At 43.0% G+C, this 19,727-nt stretch overlaps 1 protein-coding gene across 2 annotated transcripts; it reads left to right on the forward strand.

Annotated features, from left to right (window-relative positions):
• Positions 1-528: 528 nt before the first annotated feature.
• Positions 529-19,266, forward strand: rbm17 (RNA binding motif protein 17). Of its 2 annotated transcripts, XM_085769794.1 has the most exons (13): positions 529-667; positions 992-1,136; positions 1,324-1,440; positions 2,231-2,397; positions 2,512-2,624; positions 2,982-3,032; positions 3,362-3,500; positions 4,506-4,657; positions 4,924-4,974; positions 10,651-10,727; positions 11,586-11,684; positions 11,773-11,845; positions 18,997-19,266. In XM_085769794.1, exons 2-13 carry the CDS (start codon positions 1,014-1,016, stop codon positions 19,098-19,100), a joined length of 1,266 nt encoding a protein of 421 aa, XP_085625920.1. In that variant the 5' UTR covers positions 529-667; positions 992-1,013; the 3' UTR covers positions 19,101-19,266. The 2 variants fall into 2 exon arrangements, with proteins under 2 accessions (XP_085625920.1, XP_085625921.1); XM_085769795.1 differs by lacking the exon at positions 4,924-4,974.
• Positions 19,267-19,727: the final 461 nt, after the last annotated feature.

The following is a 19,727-nucleotide window of genomic DNA, read 5'->3' on the forward strand; positions in this document are numbered from 1 at the left end:
ACGGAGTCCAGCACCATGAGAAACATTACACAAGCATAATTGACTGGGAAATGGACAGCACTTTAAAATAAGAGGATTATATGGTTTTGTAAATTAGGTAATTAGCTCAATTGTTAACACTTTATGGAACATAAATAAACAAGTATCAAGAAGTTATTATTCTCTTATTCACAGTTCTCAGAGGAATTTAAAACCTAAATCATTTATAAGGGCAGTTATTGTAAAGTGATACTTAACGATGCAATTTACATCAGCTCCTTCCAAAAAATGCAGCATTTCAAAGATTAATTGTGTCACCATCTGAGATGGCCCAATATGAGAGCAGAAAAAACTTTTTCATGTTATCTAGACTACTATACTTTGTCTTTGGCAGCTAACCTGTGTCTACATTCCTTTGTTGCCTGAAATTGGCTTTTTACTGATGCTCTCTGATTGTTTGTATGTAGCCTGTTCGGTGGTGCAGTGTGTTCCTCCGGCCGCTGGGCGGAGACAGAGCGGCGCGTGTCTTTGCTAACGTCGTTGACTGTCGCGCTTGGCTCCTTGTTGTTGTGCCGCTGCCTCTGTCACGTTTAGCCAAAAACAGTTCGGCGAGGAGCGACATCAAATGTTGAGCTAAACGCTTTCAGTGGAGACTCCAGACCACAACCCGGACATTTAGAAAACACTGGTACGTTCAACACATCATAAACCCGTGGACTATGGACTTTAGCCGCAGGTAGCCAGTGCTAAGCAGCTGTGTTAGCATTAGCTAACGTTAGCAGAGGCTTGGACAGTCATTGAAAACATCCCTGGCCTGTTTGGTGTCATAGATATGGCGTTAGCTTACTTAATAATAATATGGCGCCGTCCTGAAGTTGTAAACAATGTAAGAAATGTGTAGTGGGTGACCCTGACGTGTTTCTGAGTTACAGGCTCAATGCATTCCTGTTTTGGCAGAAGTAATGATGGTCGTGTGTGTGTGTGTGTGTGTGTTTGTGTGTGTGTGTTACAGGAGCACCGGCTGGTGGACAACAATGTCTCTGTATGATGACCTCGGTGTGGCCGCCAGTGACACCAAGACCGAAGGATGGTCCAAGAACTTCAAGCTGCTGCAGTCCCAGCTGAAGGTGAAGAAGGCGGCTCTGACCCAGGCTAAGGTAGGCTCCATACTCACATGGATGCACCGGCAACGAGAACACACAACCCAAACGTGCACATGATCAGTGGTGTGTGTGTGTGTGTGTGTGTGTGTGTGTGTGTGTGTGTGTGTGTGTGTGTGTGTGTGTGTGTGTGTGTGTGTGTGTGTGTGTGTGTGTGTGTGTGTGTGTGTGTGTGTGTTGGCAGACCCAGCGGATGAAGCAGACCACTGTCCTGGCTCCTGTCATCGATCTGAAGAGAGGAGGCTCCAGTGATGAACGACAGATCATTGACACTCCCCCACATGCTGCTGCTGGACTGAAGGTACAGGCTCAGCTGACTCCACTGGTTTTCTTCTTAAAGGGATAGTTAAACATTTTGGCAAACTCCCCTAACTGCCTTAATCTCTATAGTCTGGCAGTAGGTTTATTACCTTACTGGTGCATGTTGTTTTGAGATCTGCGGGGCAGAGACGCAACCTGCTCAGCGTACACAATCAAACGAATCAAAATACACAATCCAACAACTCCAAAACGCTCTGGAGGACAAGTTGTGACCTGCACATTCACCACGCTATGAGATAATAATGCAACATTACGGGATGGAGTTGTTTTCGAGGCAAATGTGTAGCCGGAACTACATTGCAGACACGGCTGCTGGGCGGAGTGATTTCAAAAACATAAATAGTTCTGAGTATTTGCTTCATGTGTCATAATGTTACAAAATTATACATGATTATTGCATAGCGTGGTGAATGTGCAGGTCACAACTTGTCCACGAGAGCGTTGTTGCATTGTGTGTTTGATGAGGGGACCTGTACCATTCACCTCCACTGAGTTAACTGAGCAGCTCGCGTCTCTGCCCCGCTGATCTCAAAACAACATGCACCGATAATTAAAGGTAATTAACCTGCTCCTATAACTATAGGGACTCTGGCAAAAAGCGAATTTGCCAAAATGTTGAACTATCCCTTAAATCAATGATTCAGAAGGAAAATAATTGTTAGTGTTGAAAATGATAGAAATCAGAACTGTGTGTGGTAGTGATGCAGCTGTGCAAACACTTTCACCTTTTCTCTCAACAGCATCTTAAGTGTTATTTCCTGTTGTTTCAGGACCCTGTGCCCAGTGGTTTCTCCTCCGGCGATGTGCTGATCCCATTGGCAGACGAGTACGACCCAATGTTCCCCAACGACTACGAGAAGGTGGTGAAGAGACACCGGGAAGAACGACAGAGGCAGAGGGAGCAGGAGAGGCAGAAGGAAATCGAGGAGCGAGAGAAGTACGGTCATGTTTGTTCACACAGCGTTCAAAACATGATGTGTGATTATGTATTTGTCAGAAACTAAAACAGAAACCCAGCTCCTGTCTGATTCTGAGACTTGGTGTGTTGCAGAAAGAGAAAAGACAGGCACGACGGTGGAGCTCCCAGCGGTTTCTCCCGTTTCCCGGCAGCAGAGGGCGACTCGGACGAGGATGAGGACTATGAGAAAGAGCGGAGGAAAAGAAGTGAGTGTTTCCCACTGCCTGGGTCAAACTTATTATTATTATACAGTGTGATATGTGACCTTTTATCACATTTGAATCATCATGTTGGTCACAGAGGGATGTGTGAGACTGATCAACATCATTAGTGTGATTTTCAATAGGATTTAAACAGGAAACAAGACATTACTGAATATGATACAAATCATTTCCCAGCTATTAATGACAGCCATGTTTCAACCAAAACAAAAACAAAATCTTTATGTGCCTGTGTGTGTTTATGTATCTCTCTCTCTCTCTCTCTCTCTCTCTCTCTCTCTCTCTCTCTCTCTCTCTCTCTCTCTCGCTCTCTCTCTCTCTCTCTCTCTCTCTCTCACTCAGGTATGGGTGGAGCAGCCATTGCTCCTCCTTCATCACTTGTTGACAGAGATGGTAGGTGATGATCCATCAGAGTTAGATTTATTTGTCATTCCCATGATATGAACTCAGAGACTTATTAATATGAAGTAGTCGTATACTAGAATGAAAACAGTGACATCAGTAATAGTTTATTAAACTCCTAAATAAACAAACAGTAGGAATCAACAGGGAATGAGATGGGAAACATTACACAACATTTACTAATTAAGCATGTATTTAAGCTGTATCTAACTGAATGTGGGGTAAGTGCACTGGTCTGGACAACAACAAGTTGACAACAGTGAGCTGACATTATAAGACGACTGGAGCGACATGTCATCAGTGGTCCTGTCTGTGTTCAGGTTCCGCTTCATTTTCCTACGATGATGAAAGTCGTCCTGCCAGAGGTTCCAAGGCTGCCATCCCTCCTCCGATGTACGAAGACGCAGACCGGCCACGCTCACCGCCCGGACCCACCAGCTCCTTCCTGGCCAACATGGGGTGGGACACACACACACACATACACAAACAGACACACAACAGGTCCCCTATTGAAATTGAGTGCCATACATATCTAATTGAATAAAAAAGGTGTTATGTATGTAATGAATGGAAATAATAAAGATTGTGAAATATGTTAGTAACAATAATTAGAAATTTAACTCATTTCAGTTAAATATTTTTTGTAACCTTCATTGAAAATAAGCAGATTAAAGTTGTATGCTCCAGTTTTCATTATTTTTAACTGGCCCATTGCCATAATCCCTATAGTCATAGCAGTAGGTTTGTTACCTTTATTTGTCGGTGCAAGCTGTTTTTAGAACGGCGGAGCAGAGGCACGAGCTGCTCAGAGCTACGCTACGGAGGCTCATCGAATTTATTGGTTTCCCTCATCAAACTCATCAAATACACAATCCAACAACTCCAAAACGCTCTGGTGGACAAATTGTGACCTGCACATTCACCACGCTATGAGATAATAACAGAACGTTGCGAGACAGAGTTAATTTAGAGGTAAATTTATGCAAAACCGCTGATGCATGTTCCCATCAGGGGCAGTTTTTCAGCAAGCAGTCTCTGCATTTGCCTCGAAAACAACTCTGTCTCGTAACGTTCTGTTATTATCTCATACCAAGAAATCCCATTAGCCTTGTAGCGTAGCTCTGAGCAGCTCACGGCTCTGAGCAGCTCACAGCTCTGCTCCGCCGTTCTAAAAATAGCTTGCACTGACATTTAAAGGTAACAAACCTACTCCTAAAACTATAGGGATTTTTTTTGTCAAGGAATAACTATAATTAAAAGCAATAGTTTGATTGCTCACTTGTATGTGTGTGTCTTGCATGTTATAACTTAATTTGCTCTTTTTACAAATGTCCTACAGTGAACATGAATTGATTTGACTGAACTGTTCAAATGTTGTCAGAAGTGTGGTGGTGACTTAGCCAGGACAAACGGCCGTACTGCTTTCTAAACACAGAACGTTTTCCCTCCTGTTGATTCCCTCAGAGGTACAGTGGCCCACAAGATCATGCAGAAGTACGGCTTCAAAGAGGGCCAGGGCCTGGGGAAGCACGAGCAGGGGCTCAGCACGGCACTGTCGGTGGAGAAGACCAGCAAAAGGGGAGGGAAGATCATCATAGGAGACGCTGCAGAAAAACGTGAGGATGCAGTATTTTACACGCTAACATTCTCTTGTCATCATTAATACACTGTTCCTGTGATCAGCCGAGGGGCCCTCGCGTCATCTCTTGTGTTTTATTCTGTGTGGTATTTGGTTTCTGCTTTACACTCATTAGTGCCATTTTTTCATCACTCAGCTGATTGACTGTGACTCTGTGCACATTTTCTACTTTTTTCATCTTGTGTACACGTGTGTGTGTGTGTGTGTGTGCGTGCGTGCGTGCGTGCGTGTGTGTGTGAGCAGCAGGGTCCAGCTTGTCAGGTGTCGGTGAGACTTCAGGCGGAGGCTCTGCAGGTTGGCCTCCATTCCATTTCTCTCTCTCCCACATGCAGAATGTGCCATCCCACTAATTTACTCTCCTGGCTAGAAGTGTGTGTTTGCATGTGTTTTATTTTTTTGTTTGTTTGTTTTAGATCTACTGTCACTCGCAGTAAACAGAGTGAACACAGTGACACTGTATGCCTGTATTAAAGGGATAGTTCAACATTTTGGCAAATTGGCCCATTGCCATAATCCATATAGTCCTAGCAGTAGGTTCGTTACCTTTAATTGTCGATGCAAGCTATTTTTAGAACGGTGGAGCAGAGCCGTGAGCTGCTCAGAGCTACACTACGGAGGCTAATGGAATTTCTTGCTTTCCCTCATCAAATACACAATCCAAAAACTCCAAAACGCTCTGGTGGACAAGTTATGACCTGCACATTTACCACGCTATGAGATAATAACAGAACGTTACGAGACAGAGTTGTTTTCAAGGTAAAGTCATGCAAAACTGCTGATGCGCGTTCTTGTCGGAGCAGCTCTGTATTTGCCTCGAAAACAACTCTGTCTGGTAACGTTCCGTTATTATCTCATAGCGTTTGTTTGATGAGTTTGTTGAGGGAAACCAAGAAATCCCATTAGCCTCCATAGCGTAGCTCTGAGCAGCTAGCAGCTCTACCCTGCTGATCTAAAAATAGTAGGGATACACCGAATATTCGGTAACCGAATATATTCGGCCGAATATTGCAAAAAAGCAACATTCGGCCTTCGGTAGAATGAGCGCAAAGCAAGGCCGAATATAAAAAAAAAAAAAAAGTCTGATAAATACGCGATCGCGCGACGACCGAAACAGCAGCTTAAACCCCAGCTTTATTAGTAAGTGACTCCTACTGCTGGAAAAACAACAGCAACAAGCGCAGTGGGGGGAAAGCTGCACAGCGGCCGCGCGCACCATTGCACGTCGCTCCAAGAGCCTGGTGCGTCCTGTCTGCAGCGGAGAGACGGAGAGGACGAGGGGACCGTTCCTTAGGAACGCGCCTTTTAATGAATCATTTAAAAACCAAACACCCTGAACAGCATGCTGAGTAGGCTACGAGAGGGAGAGACGGCTGCAGCAGTTAAAACGAAAGTTCCTCGTCCCAGCATGTCGCCCACTCCGTCCGTGGCCGACGTCTTTTAAAACAGTGTTTCCCAACCTTGGGGTCGGGACCCCACGTGGGGTCGCCTGAAATTCAAATGAGGTCGCCTGAAATGTCTAGTAGCCTAATTGATGAATTAAAAAAAATCTTACCAAGAAAGGTTAGGAACCACTGTTTTAAAAGACACTTGGGTCTTTTTGGAATGTACTTGCTTTCTTTCAGCACGCACAATGGGCCGATATAGGCCTAAATGAAAAACTTTAAACTTGTTGTGCTTTTTTGATGACCAACGGCAACTGGAATATTCAAAAACTGTCAGAATAGTCAATAAACATTTACTTTCTTTGAAAATTAAGTTTAAAAAAATATTTTATTTAAAAACTTTATAACCACTTTCGGTATTCGGTATTATTCGGTATTATTCGGTTATTCGGCCAAGCCTTTTGATTTTATTCGGTATTCGGCTTCGGCCAAAAAATGCCATTCGGTGCACCCCTAAAAAATAGCTTGCACCGACAATTAAAGTTAACGAACCTATAAGACTATAGAGATTATGGCAATGGGGCAATTTGCCAAAATGTTGAACTACCCTTTAAGTTGAGTAGATTCCAACTGTTATTGCTGAGGCAGTGTGTCTGTAGTGTTGATGGAGGTAGTGATGCATGGTTTCCTGCTGGATGTGTGTTAGTCCTGTCCACACTAACGCTGCAGTCTGTACACATGTTGTAGGTTTGGTTTCAGTTTACCACATGAAAAAAGTGTTATTAGTGTGTTATCTTCCTTTTCTCACTGCTCTGACTTGCCTGCATGTGCACTTTTCTTCTAACACAATGTCCCTGATGGAGAGTTCAGTGAGAAGATTGATACCAAAGACGGTTTAGAAACAAGATGCCTCATTACGATTCAGTTTCCTGTATCAACAGCAGGTCTTGACTCTATTGACTCCAATGGGAGAGGTGAACATGAACACAGATTATGGTCGATTCTTTCGCCCCATAGTCACTGAAGTAAACATTGGACTCATTTTTCACAATCCACATCTCATCTGAACATTTTGACACGAAAATGGCAAATGTCAGATGGACAAACAAACAGGAGAAAATGAACTTTGTTCAAGACCTGTCTCTGTCTCACTCTCTCGGGACATCTGGCACACATCTCCGAGGTAACATCAACTAGGGCCCGACCGATATGGATTTTTTGGGGCCGATGCCGATTACGATTATTAGGGGGGGAAAAACCCGATAACCGATTAATCGGCCGATTATTATTATTTTTTAATTAAGTTTTAAAATTGTATTACTATAATAATATATCTATATATATTATATAATATATAAATTAGGGCTGCCTGGTCGACCAAAAAATCATTAGCCGACTAAAATTTCATTGGTCGATTGGTTGCATGAAAAAAAAAAAACATTTGAAGCCCTGTCTTGTCAAAATGAAGTCAAAATCAATATGGGCTGGGGCGGAGTTTAGCTCAGTTGGTGGAGCACCCGCCCCATGTGTTGAGGCTATAGTCCTCGCTGCAGGCGGCCCCGGTTCGAGTCCCGCGTCGGACGGCCCTATCCTGCATGTCATTCCCCCCGTCTCTACCTCCCATTTCCTGTCACACTCTCAACTGTCCGAATAAAGGCATGAAAAGCCAAAAAATATACTTAAAAAAAAAATAAAAAAAATCAATATGGGCTTTTATTTTGAAGGGCCAAATACAGGAAGTCATGACACGTGATATTTTTTTGTTGTTGTTTTTTTTACACTGCACGGCGTCTCTCTCTCTCTCTCTCTCTCTCTCTCACTCTCTCTCTCTCTCTCTCTCTCTTTTCAATCAAAAGCGATCAGTGGTTGCTGCCGTGCCCGGCACCGTGTCAAAGCGCTCACCGGCGGTCTCACAGCAGTGTCACGGAGCAGAGACATGATAGTCCCCGCTGCAGTCAGAGTCCCGCACCGCTCCACACCGCGGACCCCCCCACCCGTCACACAGCCTCAGCTCAGTCACTCACCCTCATCTACTGTGTTTATTGGTGATAAATGAGCATACTGCCTTGCCGGTATATAACGGTAAAACCCGACCCCGACCGGCTTGTTGAATCTCGGACCCAACACGGCCGGAGACGAACCCGACCGCGGTAAAAAAAAAAAAAAAAGGGAAACAGAAAGCCAGTGGCAACACTGGTTTTGAGACAGATCAGTCACTCTGCTGTGTGCTGTGACTGAGGTGGTAGTGGATGGAGTTTGTCATGAGGTCAGCGCCGGTGCGGGGGAATCTTTTCAAAGTAAAACCAAGTTTTATTCCCTGCATTTTATTCCTGAAAATATCGGCGACGATCGGCGAGTTTTGGCCGATTACCGATTAGTTTCAAACGGGCTGTAATCGGCCGATTTAATCGGCTCGCCGATAAATCGGTCGGGCCCTAACATCAACTAACGTTTGCGTTTTCGTGATGCTAAATGTGACTGTTAGCTGTGTACATATCTAATGTCAGCAGAAGACAATATAAATAGCTCACCTACTACTTTTATCCATCCCCACACGCGTTCACAACAAGGTAGGGATACAGGCAACCACACCCACTTAGGAGACAGGAAGTGTTAACCGTTTCATATCATTGGCGCAGCTTGTAGCGAGCCATCTTGTCAGAGTAGAGGATCTTTGTTGATAACTTTTAGTCTTAATGGAGCAGGTGAGTTGTATAAACAGTTGAATGAAATGAGGAAATTAGAGACTCAGACTGTTTTATCAGGCTGTAAACATGTTTATTTCCGTAAAGTAAAGAGTGGTGGAACCACAGGGGCTGCAGGTTTTCACATTCCATCGCTGGCTTCATGTTTCAGTCACATGTTGTTGCTCCCTGGAAACGATTAGTGAATGTCCAAGGTGCACGGAGGTGTAGGTTGATGTTTTTTGACAGAGCCACGCCAGCTTTTTCTCTCTGTTTAGAGTTAACACTGAAGCTGGGAAAAGAGGGTTAGGGTTAGAAATGTTGTTATTTAATACCAATTCAAACTGTGACTGTAAATCGTCCACAATGTCAAGCCAATGCTCACAGTTTAAACTTTACATGCTCACACTGTACGGTCCAGTCATCAGCCACAACCTGACACTGTGTTGGCAAATGTCGATAAAGATTAGATTTGTTTGAGGCAGTTTTGTTAGCAACAGTAACAAGACAGATGATGCTCCTGTCTTGATGTGTGCTGCTGACACCTGCATGCTGATAGGAGCAGGGAGAAACCGAGGCAGAGCCTGTTACAGCTTAACCCACCTGGCCTCCAGGTTTACTGCCCCGTGTTGTGTTGTCATGGCATTTTCACGACCCCTAAATCGACACAAATTAGACCACGGACCCCCATTAGACAAAATGTTGAAGCAAACACCAAAAATACACAAATATTTGTTCTGATATTTGACTGAAGAATATTACTTTTTTAGTATGCGTTCAAATTAGGGCCAATGGCGTGAATTTGTGGAAAGATTGTAGAGAAATTTCTGGAAAAAGTGGTACAATTTCTCTAAAAACGTTAAACATTTCTAGAAAAAAGTGATAAAAATTCTCCAAAAAAAAAAGAAATTCTAGAAAAAAGTGGTAGAATTTCTCAAAAATAATTCTAGAAAAAGTTTGTAAGATTTCTCAATTCTAAAACAGAAAAAAAGTTACAAATTTTCAAGAAAAAAGTGGTAAAAAATGTCTCAAAAAAAGTTTTTTTTTAATTCTAGAAGAAACTGGTAAAATTAAAAAAGAGGAGGGGGGTAATTTAAAAAAAATTCTCAAAAAAGGAAAACATTTTTACAAAAAAATGGTAAAATTCCAAGAAAAACTTGGGGACCCCCTTGAATCCTCTTAAGGACCCCTAGGGTTCCCCGGACCCCACTTTGAGAACCATTGATTATAGGATCATCATGTTGATCAAACTGTAAAAACTGATCAACAGGTAGAATACATCCATGGGTAGAACCCACACTTCTAGTGGGAGCTGGAGTGAGGTTTTCCCTCTGCAGTGGCGCGGTTTGGCCACTACGTGTCATGGTTGATCACTGCTGAGTGAACCTGTTATCTCCGTGGAATACAGACCCTGTTAGATGTCGTCCTGTTCTCACTTTAGATAAAAATGAGTCTTAATGACGGCGTGTCCTCTGATCAGCAATCTGGTGACAGGTTGGTGTGTGAGTAACCAGAGGCTGAAGACTGAGCCGTGCTGTATGTACAGCATAAATATGTACCTATATGTGTCGGTATCCTCTGCTGCATTGTCAACTGACCGTTAATGGAACGCCTGCACCTCTGACCCATTTACAGTAGTTACTCAGCCATGTGCGTGACACAATAAAAAAAACACCAACACCACTGCTGAGAAAGCAGATAGTGCATTATCTCAGCAAACACAGAGCCGTGGCTTTCGACTGCATTTAGAGAAAAGATGACAAATAGTTTCATTTATCACACGTGTTGGATCGAGCTCTTTGTCTGGAACACTGCAACCAGATACAGTTTGTTGTTCTGCCTCAGTTGCTCCATCCAGTGAAGAAAGACAAACATTAACCTGGAGTCTGTTTCCATCCACCCAGCCGACTCCTCCAAGAAGACGGAGGCAAACCCCCTCACAGAGATCCTCAAGAACCCCACCAAGGTGGTCCTGCTCAGGGTATGTGTGTATGCATGTGCAGACATTGATCTCAGTGAGATACAAGCACACTCCAGGTTTAAGAGCAGTGTCTCTGTAAATATATCAAATGTATAACACATACAATAGTAAGAATAACTGAATTAATCAGAATTTGCAATAACCAATATGAAAATAATAATAGATCACAAATCCAAAACATTAAAAAGCAAGTAAATGATACAGTAAGTGAAAGTAATGTGGGCGGTGAGGGGGTTAAAGGGCTAGTTGTGTTATTTGTTGTCAGGTTGTGTGACGTCATCATACAGAGTGTGAACCCTGCAGTAGATCCAGATCAGCACTCTGACACTCTGACTCTGATTTCAGTTGTAATGATAATATTAAAAAAAAGATTGTACCATTCTGACCAAATGGGGGTGCTCACATCAGATTTTACATAGACTTCCTTTGTTTTCTAATAATTCATGATATATAGACTATTTTGATATAAACATCAGCAGTGCTTAATCTGTCCATGAGGAGGTCCTGGTACAAAGAAGGTGATGTTCTGTTCAAAAAAGTTGCAACAGGCTTTTTTTTTTTTTTTTTGGCAGCTCCCACTGTTTGGATGTATTACACTTGGTCATTAAAATTTAAATTTAATTCTGTGCAGCTCTGCTAGAAGACGTTCACTGAAACAATCCAGTATCTGTTTATTTGTCGTGATATGTTATTATCTTAATAACAGTTAGTGGGTAAAACAGCTTTTTCCTCTAGTTGAGAATAACAAACAAAAGGGTAGATTGTTTCATTAAGATTATTCATTTATTTATTTATATTTCAAAAAAAGAATTTTATTATCATCCATGTTGCCTTCATCTGTATGTGTCTGTCTGGTAGAACATGGTGGGCCGAGGAGAGGTGGACGAAGACCTGGAGGGAGAGACGAAGGAGGAGTGTGAGAAATACGGCAAAGTGGTGAAGTGTGTCATTTTTGAGGTGAGGGACACGAAGCGCCGGACTTGACCCCGATATTGTCGTAAAGTTGTCAGATGGGACGATCACAAACTCCCTCTGTCCCTCTCAGATCGCAGAAGTTCTGGATGATGAAGCTGTCAGGATATTTCTGGAGTTTGAGCGGGTGGAGTCAGCCATCAAAGGTCAGTGTCTTCTTGTCGTCTCGCCGCAAAACCCAGAACGAGGCGCATTTTACTGGAGCTGAAAATCACAGTCGTAGCTCTGAGTGACATCAAAAGCCAAGATTTAAACAGGTGGAGAAGCTATGTCATTAACTTCTCCATCCACCATTTATTTTACACAAGCTCTGTGAGACTTTTCTGCTATGCTACTTTAGGAACAAACATCCTAGGGAAATCTGTTCTTTTATAGGGAAATAAGACATTCTCCAGACATTAGAGCTACATCCACATGTACGTTTTCATTACATTACATTAAACACAGCTGTTCTGCTGTGTTTTCTTCCCCATCCACACAACTCTGCAGTTGTTGTGCAATGAACACAGATAAAGTTGGATAAGCTTCTGCACACGTTTTAGTTTGAACCCTCAGGGGGTGAGTTTTAGATCACTTTCCACCTTAAAGGGCTATTTCAACATTTTGGCAAATTCGCCCATTGCCATTACCTTTAATAAACATTCCATTATTATCTCATAGCGTGGTGAATGTGCAAGTCCCAACTTATCCATGAGAGTGTTTTGGAGTTGTTGGATTGTGTATTTGATGAGTTTTGAGGAAAAGCCTGGAAATCCTATGAGCCTCCATTGCGTTAGCTGAGCAGCTTGCATCTCTGCTCCGCTGATCTAAAAACAGCTTGCACCGACAATTAAAGGTAACAAACCTACTCCTAAAACTAAAGGGATTATGGCAATGGGCCAATTTTAGGCAGGATCAGACTACATGAATTCAGGCCGATTTTTACACGATTTATGAACGTTGGAAACGAAAAACACATATGTAGTGTAACATAACTGACGATCAGCAATTTTGCGACGCCCCGATGGAAAGTCTAGGGTGTTTTTGAATTTCTTCACCTTGTCTGACGATGACAGAGCGCCCTGACGCATTGTTTACACAGCGTTAAGCTCGCTTCATGTACACAATGTAAGTGAATGGTTTTGAGATGAACACATTCACTCTGTCCGCTAGCACCACACACTGCGCTATGGTAACCATGATTGACAGTTTGTTGTGACACCTCCCCGATGACCTATGAACTCGTGCAGGGCCGTGATCGGTCGTGATTGATGATTGATGAAGACACGGCAGGAATTGATGCCACTGCGATCGTTAAATCTGACATGGTGACCATCCGTTTCCATGGTGACCATCCGAGCTTCGTGTGAATGTTCACCGGACCAAACACAGGACCAAATGTAGGAGGTGTCCTGATACACAGTGCACCTTGGGTAGAGGATGGACAAGAAACACTGTCATGTCTCGAGGACAGACATGGACGGATGCAGAAAGCAAAGTCAGAGTCATTCTGAAAGTGCAACCGGGTGTTTGATGGTTTGAAGATCAGTTTTATGTAATCGCTTCCCTTTCCTCCCATCATTGTGTAACTGCTCCAATAATATGGGTGAAAGTGTGTCCCATCCTAAATGGGTCGGCCCAGATCAGAAACAAGGTGAGACTCGTCTCCCTGCGGTGTTACATCATACGTGGCCCAGCAACCCAGCCGTCTCCCTGCGGCACCGACACAACCGCGCTTACATCACAACTCCAAGAAAGCGGGACAGACGCTCGCAGAACGACAGTCCGATGGGTTTATACTGGACAGGATGATGATGATGACGATGGCGACAATGATGGTGTAACGGGCCATTCCTCCGTATGGAGGACAGAGGTCAGGTGCACACGGCAACAAGGTGGAGACGACCTCTGTTGTTAAAGATGAACTGATAACACAAAGGGTCAGTCCCAGTCAACCTGGTTTCTCTCTGTGACTCATGGTTTCTCACCTTCGACCTATTTTAAATAAATGTCCTGTTAAAGAGGAACTATGCAAGATTTTTACCTCAATTTAACAGCTTTGGAGTAATTGTGATGATTAAATGACTTGTTACAGGGAGAATGGAGGCTCTCTACCTAGCGCAGGGGTCGGCAACCCGCGGCTCCAGAGCCGCATGTGGCTCTTTAACGCCGCCTAGTGGCTCCCTGGAGCTTTTTCAAAAATGTTTGAAAATGGAAAAAGATGGGGGAGAAAAATATATTTTTTGTTTTAATATGGTTTCTGTAGGAGGACAAACATTCTTAACGTTTTCCAATGCTGTAAAAATGTGTAGAATAAATATTCAATTTCAACATTTCTGTCAACGAATATTTACGTCATAGCCTGCGACACAGGTCTCTATCAGCAGGGCGGGATGCCAGGCAGGTGGCTGTTGTAAACAAACCGGCGGATGCGTGATGGGCTATGGATCCCAAAGGAAAAAGGAGAAAAATAACTGAGGAGAACAGAGGATTTAACGTTTCTTGGACCGAATCATTTGCATTCATTTCCAATGCGGAAGGATTGCCTGAATGTTTGCTCTGTAGCGAGAAGTTGTCCAATAACAAAAAGAGCAATGTGGAAAGACATTTTCAGGGAAAGCATGCCACATTTGCAGCCGAGTACCCAGTTGGGAGTGAGAGAAAAAGTGCGATTGCATTACTTCTGCAGAAATTAGAGGAGCGGAAAAATAGATTTAAGAAGTGGATTGCATCTCCAAACTCCACTACTGCTGCAAGTTTTGTTGCAGCCCGGGAGATAATAAAACGTGGCAAACCGTTCACAGATGGTGAGTACATGAAGGAGTCATTCATCAACGTGTCAGAACACCTATTTGCAGACTTCAAAAACAAAACCGAGATAATACAAAAAATTAAAGACATGCCTCTCTCCGCTAAGACAGTGAAGGAAAGGGCAATTAAAATGGCAGGCAACATCACCGATCAGCAAATCAAGGACATTAATTCAGCGCCAGCATACTCAATTGCCTGTGATGAGTCCTGTGATGTGGTCGATATTGAACAGACTGCGCTTTTATGCAGGTATGTGAACGCGAATGGGCCGCAAGAAGAAATGATCCAATTAATACCACTGAAAGGCCAAACACGGGGGGAAGACATATGTGAGGCTGTGCTGAAGTGTTTAAATGACAATGGGATAAACACCAACCACCTGATTTCAGTGGCTACAGATGGGGCACCCAGCATGAGAGGATCAAAAAGGGGGTTTGTGACTTTGCTACAGAAAGCATTGGATCGAAATCTGCTTGCATTCCACTGCATCTTGCATCAAGAGGCACTGTGTGCACAAACATTCCCATCGGAGTGTATGGCGGTGATGAACCTTGTGATCGCGATGGTGAACAAGATAATTGCAAAAGCATTGAACCACCGTCAGTTCCGTGCATTGCTTGATGAAGTTGACAGCGAATATTCCGATCTCCTGCTACACAACAAAGTCCGATGGCTGTCCAGGGGTGAGGTTTTGCGCCGCTTTGTCGCTTGTTTAGAGCACGTGAAAACATTCCTGAAAAGCAAAGACCTGAACTATCCGCAACTTGAAGATACTGAGTGGCTCGAAAAATTGCACTTTATGGTGGATATGACAAGCCACCTGAACAAGTTGAATGAAAGTCTGCAGGGGCGGGGAAACACTGCACTGCAAATGCTGGAAGCTGTTCTATCATTCGAGCGCAAGCTGACTGTCTTTGCCAGAGATGTACAGCGAGGCACGTTCTCCCACTTCCCCTCCCTGAGACAATTCAAAGAAGCCCATCACGATCACACACTCAACGGTGATTATTTGCAAGGTGCAATCGTTGATATGCAAACTGCATTTGGGAACAGATTTTGCGAGTTCCGAAAGGAAAAAATGACACTGTCTTTCCCTGTCACACCCCTGGAGATTGACCCGTCCTTGTTGAGCACATTCCCAGGAGTAAATCAAGCTGACCTTGAGATGGAAATGGCTGATATTGCCGACAAAGATTTATGGGTGTCCAAATTCAAACGTCTGACAGCCGAGATTGAAGACGTCACTCGCCAGAAAGCCCAGCTTGCCCACAGCCACAAATGGAGCGAAATTGAAAGCCTCCCAACACCCGAGAAACTTGTCTATGACACATGGAATGCTCTTCCTGACAGTTATAACAACATGAAGACATATGCATTTGCAGTATTATCCATCTTTGGATCAACATACCTGTGCGAGCAGATATTCTCAAACATGAACTACATCAAATCAAAATATCGCACCCGCCTCACAGATGAGAGCTTGCAGTCCTGCGTCAAGATTAAAGTTACATCTTACATGCCAGATGTTGAGAAGCTGACCAGTGATGCCCGAAAACAGAAGTCACATTAAATGGGTAAGAACACAATCCTGTCATAGGCACATATTTAGTAACAAAGTGGCTGTTTTTTAAAGTGATATCTGATTATATATTTGGAATGACACTTAGGGATATTATTGTGTTTTGTTGCTCAGGTCCGAGGATAGCTGCGTTGGTTGCGTGTCAAAAGAGAAGAGGATGCTGCTTCGTTTTACCCTTGCACTGACCTGCATTTGCACAGACGTCAAACTTGAACTGTAGCTATTCATTAGATTTTATATAGCCTACTTTACCTTTTCAAAAGGCTGCTGATGTTTTATTTTTATAAATTCATGTTGCATTTTATTGCACTCTGTTGCCCAGTTAAGGGGCACGTTATGCACGTCCCATTTTGTTGCTGTTTTTTCGAAGATAAAAACAACATCAAAAATCTGATTTCTTTATTGCACAGACGTCAAACTTGAACTATTTGATTTTATATACTTCAAAAGGCTGATGTTTTATTTTTATAAATGCAGGCTGTGTTTTATTGCACTGTTGCCCAGATAAGGGGCACGTTATGCTGTTTTTTTTTTTTCGAATCCTCAAGATAAAAACATCAAAAATGTGATGTCTTTATTGCACAGACGTCAAACTTGGACTGTATTAATTTGATTTTATATACTTTACCTTTTCAAAAGGCTGATGTTTTATTTTTATAAATGCAGACTACGTTTTATTGCACTCTGTTGCCGATAAGGGGCATGTTATGCTGTTTTTTCGGATCCTCAAAATAAAAACGACATCAAAAATCTGATTTCTTTATTGCTTTTCTTTAATTTCATCAAAGCAATGAAACATAATTCATTAATATTGTAATGAAGTTAAACTTGAGGCGGCATCGCGCAACAGAGTAGTCACGTGGTGAGTCATTCTCTACAGAATGCACTGCAGGAAAAATAAACATTTAATCATGAAGGCTCATTATGTATTTGTAGTTAATTTAGTCATTTTGATAAGCTAATATAGCTACTATGCGTTGCCTTCATTATAAGGGTTATATAAGGCTTTTAATTTTTTGCGGCTCCAGACATATTTGTTTTTGTTTTTTTTGGTCCAATATGGCTCTTTCAACATTTTGGGTTGCCGACCCCTGACCTAGCGTCTCTTGGCTGAAAACCAACCTCATAAGATCAGAGCCTCCGACCCGGTGTCCCAGCTCTCGTCTCACAAGACACATGGACTGCTTTACGGCACTATGATACAAATATGCCCAGTAATCCCTAATCTCTTGTTTATGAAAGATAAGACTACACAAATATACACATAACATTTCCCACCTCGGTCCATAGACTGCCTTCTCGCTGGCTTCATTGAAAACAAAAGTTTTTTCAACAATGAAAATCTGCACTCTAAAACTGTAGGGAAGCTCTGTAGAGAAAAAAGAGACCAAAATGTAGAAAAAGTGACGGACTTGATAGTTCCCCTTTAATTTATTTAGTTTTTGTTAAAGGTCCAGTGTGTAACATTTGTCATGGTTTATTGGCAAAATCTGAGTATACTACCCATTAATATATTTGTATGAGTGTATAATCATCACTATAAAATAAAATTTGTTTGGTTTTCGTAGCCTTATAATTATTCTTTTATGTAGCAAGGGTCTTGCTTTAGTGAGTGCGCTGCCATGTTTGTACGGCAGCCTGAACGGAAAATCCAGCCAGTCAGCGCATGTTTCGCGAATTATGCGCGTATAAATAAACCGCGGAAGGAAAGAAGAAGGAGGAGGAAACAGCAGACATATTGTAAAATGGTTTAGATCGTCACCTCATTGCTCCATGCTACTGAAATACTCTCAGTCGTCCCAGTCGTGGTAAAAAATAAGTTTTTTTGTCCTCGGAGGCCACCGTCACTTTGCTGACGGGAGGGGTGAGCACTGCTCGCTCGCTCGTCACATCCAGCGAATCTGAACACTGGATGTGACGATTTTACCCCATTTTACACACTGGACCTTTAATTCAAATGAACAGTTTTTCCAACACGATACAAACAGCTTGGTTTGGTTTTGTACGGTCAGTGTGGAGCTGATGTGCACACACACGAACGAAGGCGCTGGCTGACGGTGTCCTGTCCTGTCTGGTCCTGTCCGGTCCTACAGTGTCCCCCCAGGTCAACCCATTGGATCAGGACACACAGAAACAGCAGGAGGCCGTTCATGTGACTGATAACGTCGACGCTGTCAGACAGGACGCAGCGTGCACAGAGTATCTTAAAGGAAGGTTACCTTGGCGTCTCCACAGGACAGCTGTCACTGTGTGATGCTGCAACAATCCTGAGAAGACGCGATGATGTCAAGGCTCTCTCTTTCCAAGAAAGCCAGAGCATCATCATCACTCTCACTGTGTGGCTTTGTGTTTATTTCACACATATCAGAAACGCCTTACAAGGAGAGATGATTCAGCCTTGGCTTTGTTTAGTTTGGTCTTTGCTGTAAAATCACATTTTATTGTTGCCAAAACCAATAATCTATGAGACAGGCTGACACCAGTCATTATATTTAAGTCTCATACACTTTGTAAAATTTCCACACGGGCCACATGTTGTTTTGTTTTGGCTTCCTGTCACAGTGAACACCGTGGGCGGTGGGATTAACCTCAGATGATCCAGACTAAAAATATTAATCCCTGTCTACACATAACGTTTTTATGTTTTGAATAAATGAGATGAAGCTTCCGACTCAGAGCGTCTCTGTGCGTTTGTTCATTCAGGGACAGACCCATGGTCGAGGAGTGAAACACACACCACCCTCCTTACAACACAACACACACACACATCAGTGCCTCTTCACAGCAGCTTGTCAAAAGGCACTCTGGGACACGGGAGTATGAGAATAGGGATTTTGTGTTTTTCTGTAATAAATCCTGTTGTTGAGAGGTTTATCTGTGTCCTGGGTACAGTCTGACCTCAACCGTCTGTCTCTCCCTCCTCTGCAGCCGTGGTGGATCTGAACGGACGGTATTTCGGCGGCCGGGTCGTCAAGGCCTGCTTCTACAATCTAGACAAGTTTCGGATTTTGGATCTCGGCGAACAGGTCTGATGTCGCCATGGGAAACCGCACCAACTCCTGATGTGTACATAAACTAATTTTTTTTACGTTTCCTGAAGAGCAGCAAAGTGTCTAACGATCCAGCCTTTAGATTATTGCTGATTTCTTTTCCCTGTGATGATATTATGTCAAGATAAAATAAACTGTTTAAAATCTGTCAGATTTCCTGTTTTCTTTATCATTATTTATCTGCAGATTTTTCTTCTTTTGAACCTGTTCTATGAAGTTCAACATCAAAAATGAGCACAGTCATGGTGACTGGGCTGCACTGGTTTTCCCGTAATAATATTTCATATATATAGTATAAACACTTTCTGGCTAAATCATAAATCCAACTAGAAACTTGTTCACATCCTGTTATGGACCAGCTTGCATCATCCAAGAAGCCTAGTTTTCCTCTGAATTTCGTCTGACATAACACCGGCTCTGCAGTAGTGCGACCGTATCCCCAGTGCCACATCGTCTTAATTTAGCCCTGATGGATTATGGGAAGGGGACTGGGACGGTGAGCACAGTCCCAGCCTCATTCAGAACTTATGTAAGTGCACAGAGCGGGCCCTTGGAGGAGGCATCCCCATGGAGCAGGTTTAGTTCAGATCGGAGAATCGGAAATAAGAG

This window comes from Trachurus japonicus, chromosome 23, assembly GCF_045865225.1.
Source record: "Trachurus japonicus isolate A0001 chromosome 23, Traja_1.0".
In the NCBI taxonomy this organism is placed as follows: domain Eukaryota; kingdom Metazoa; phylum Chordata; class Actinopteri; order Carangiformes; family Carangidae; genus Trachurus; species Trachurus japonicus.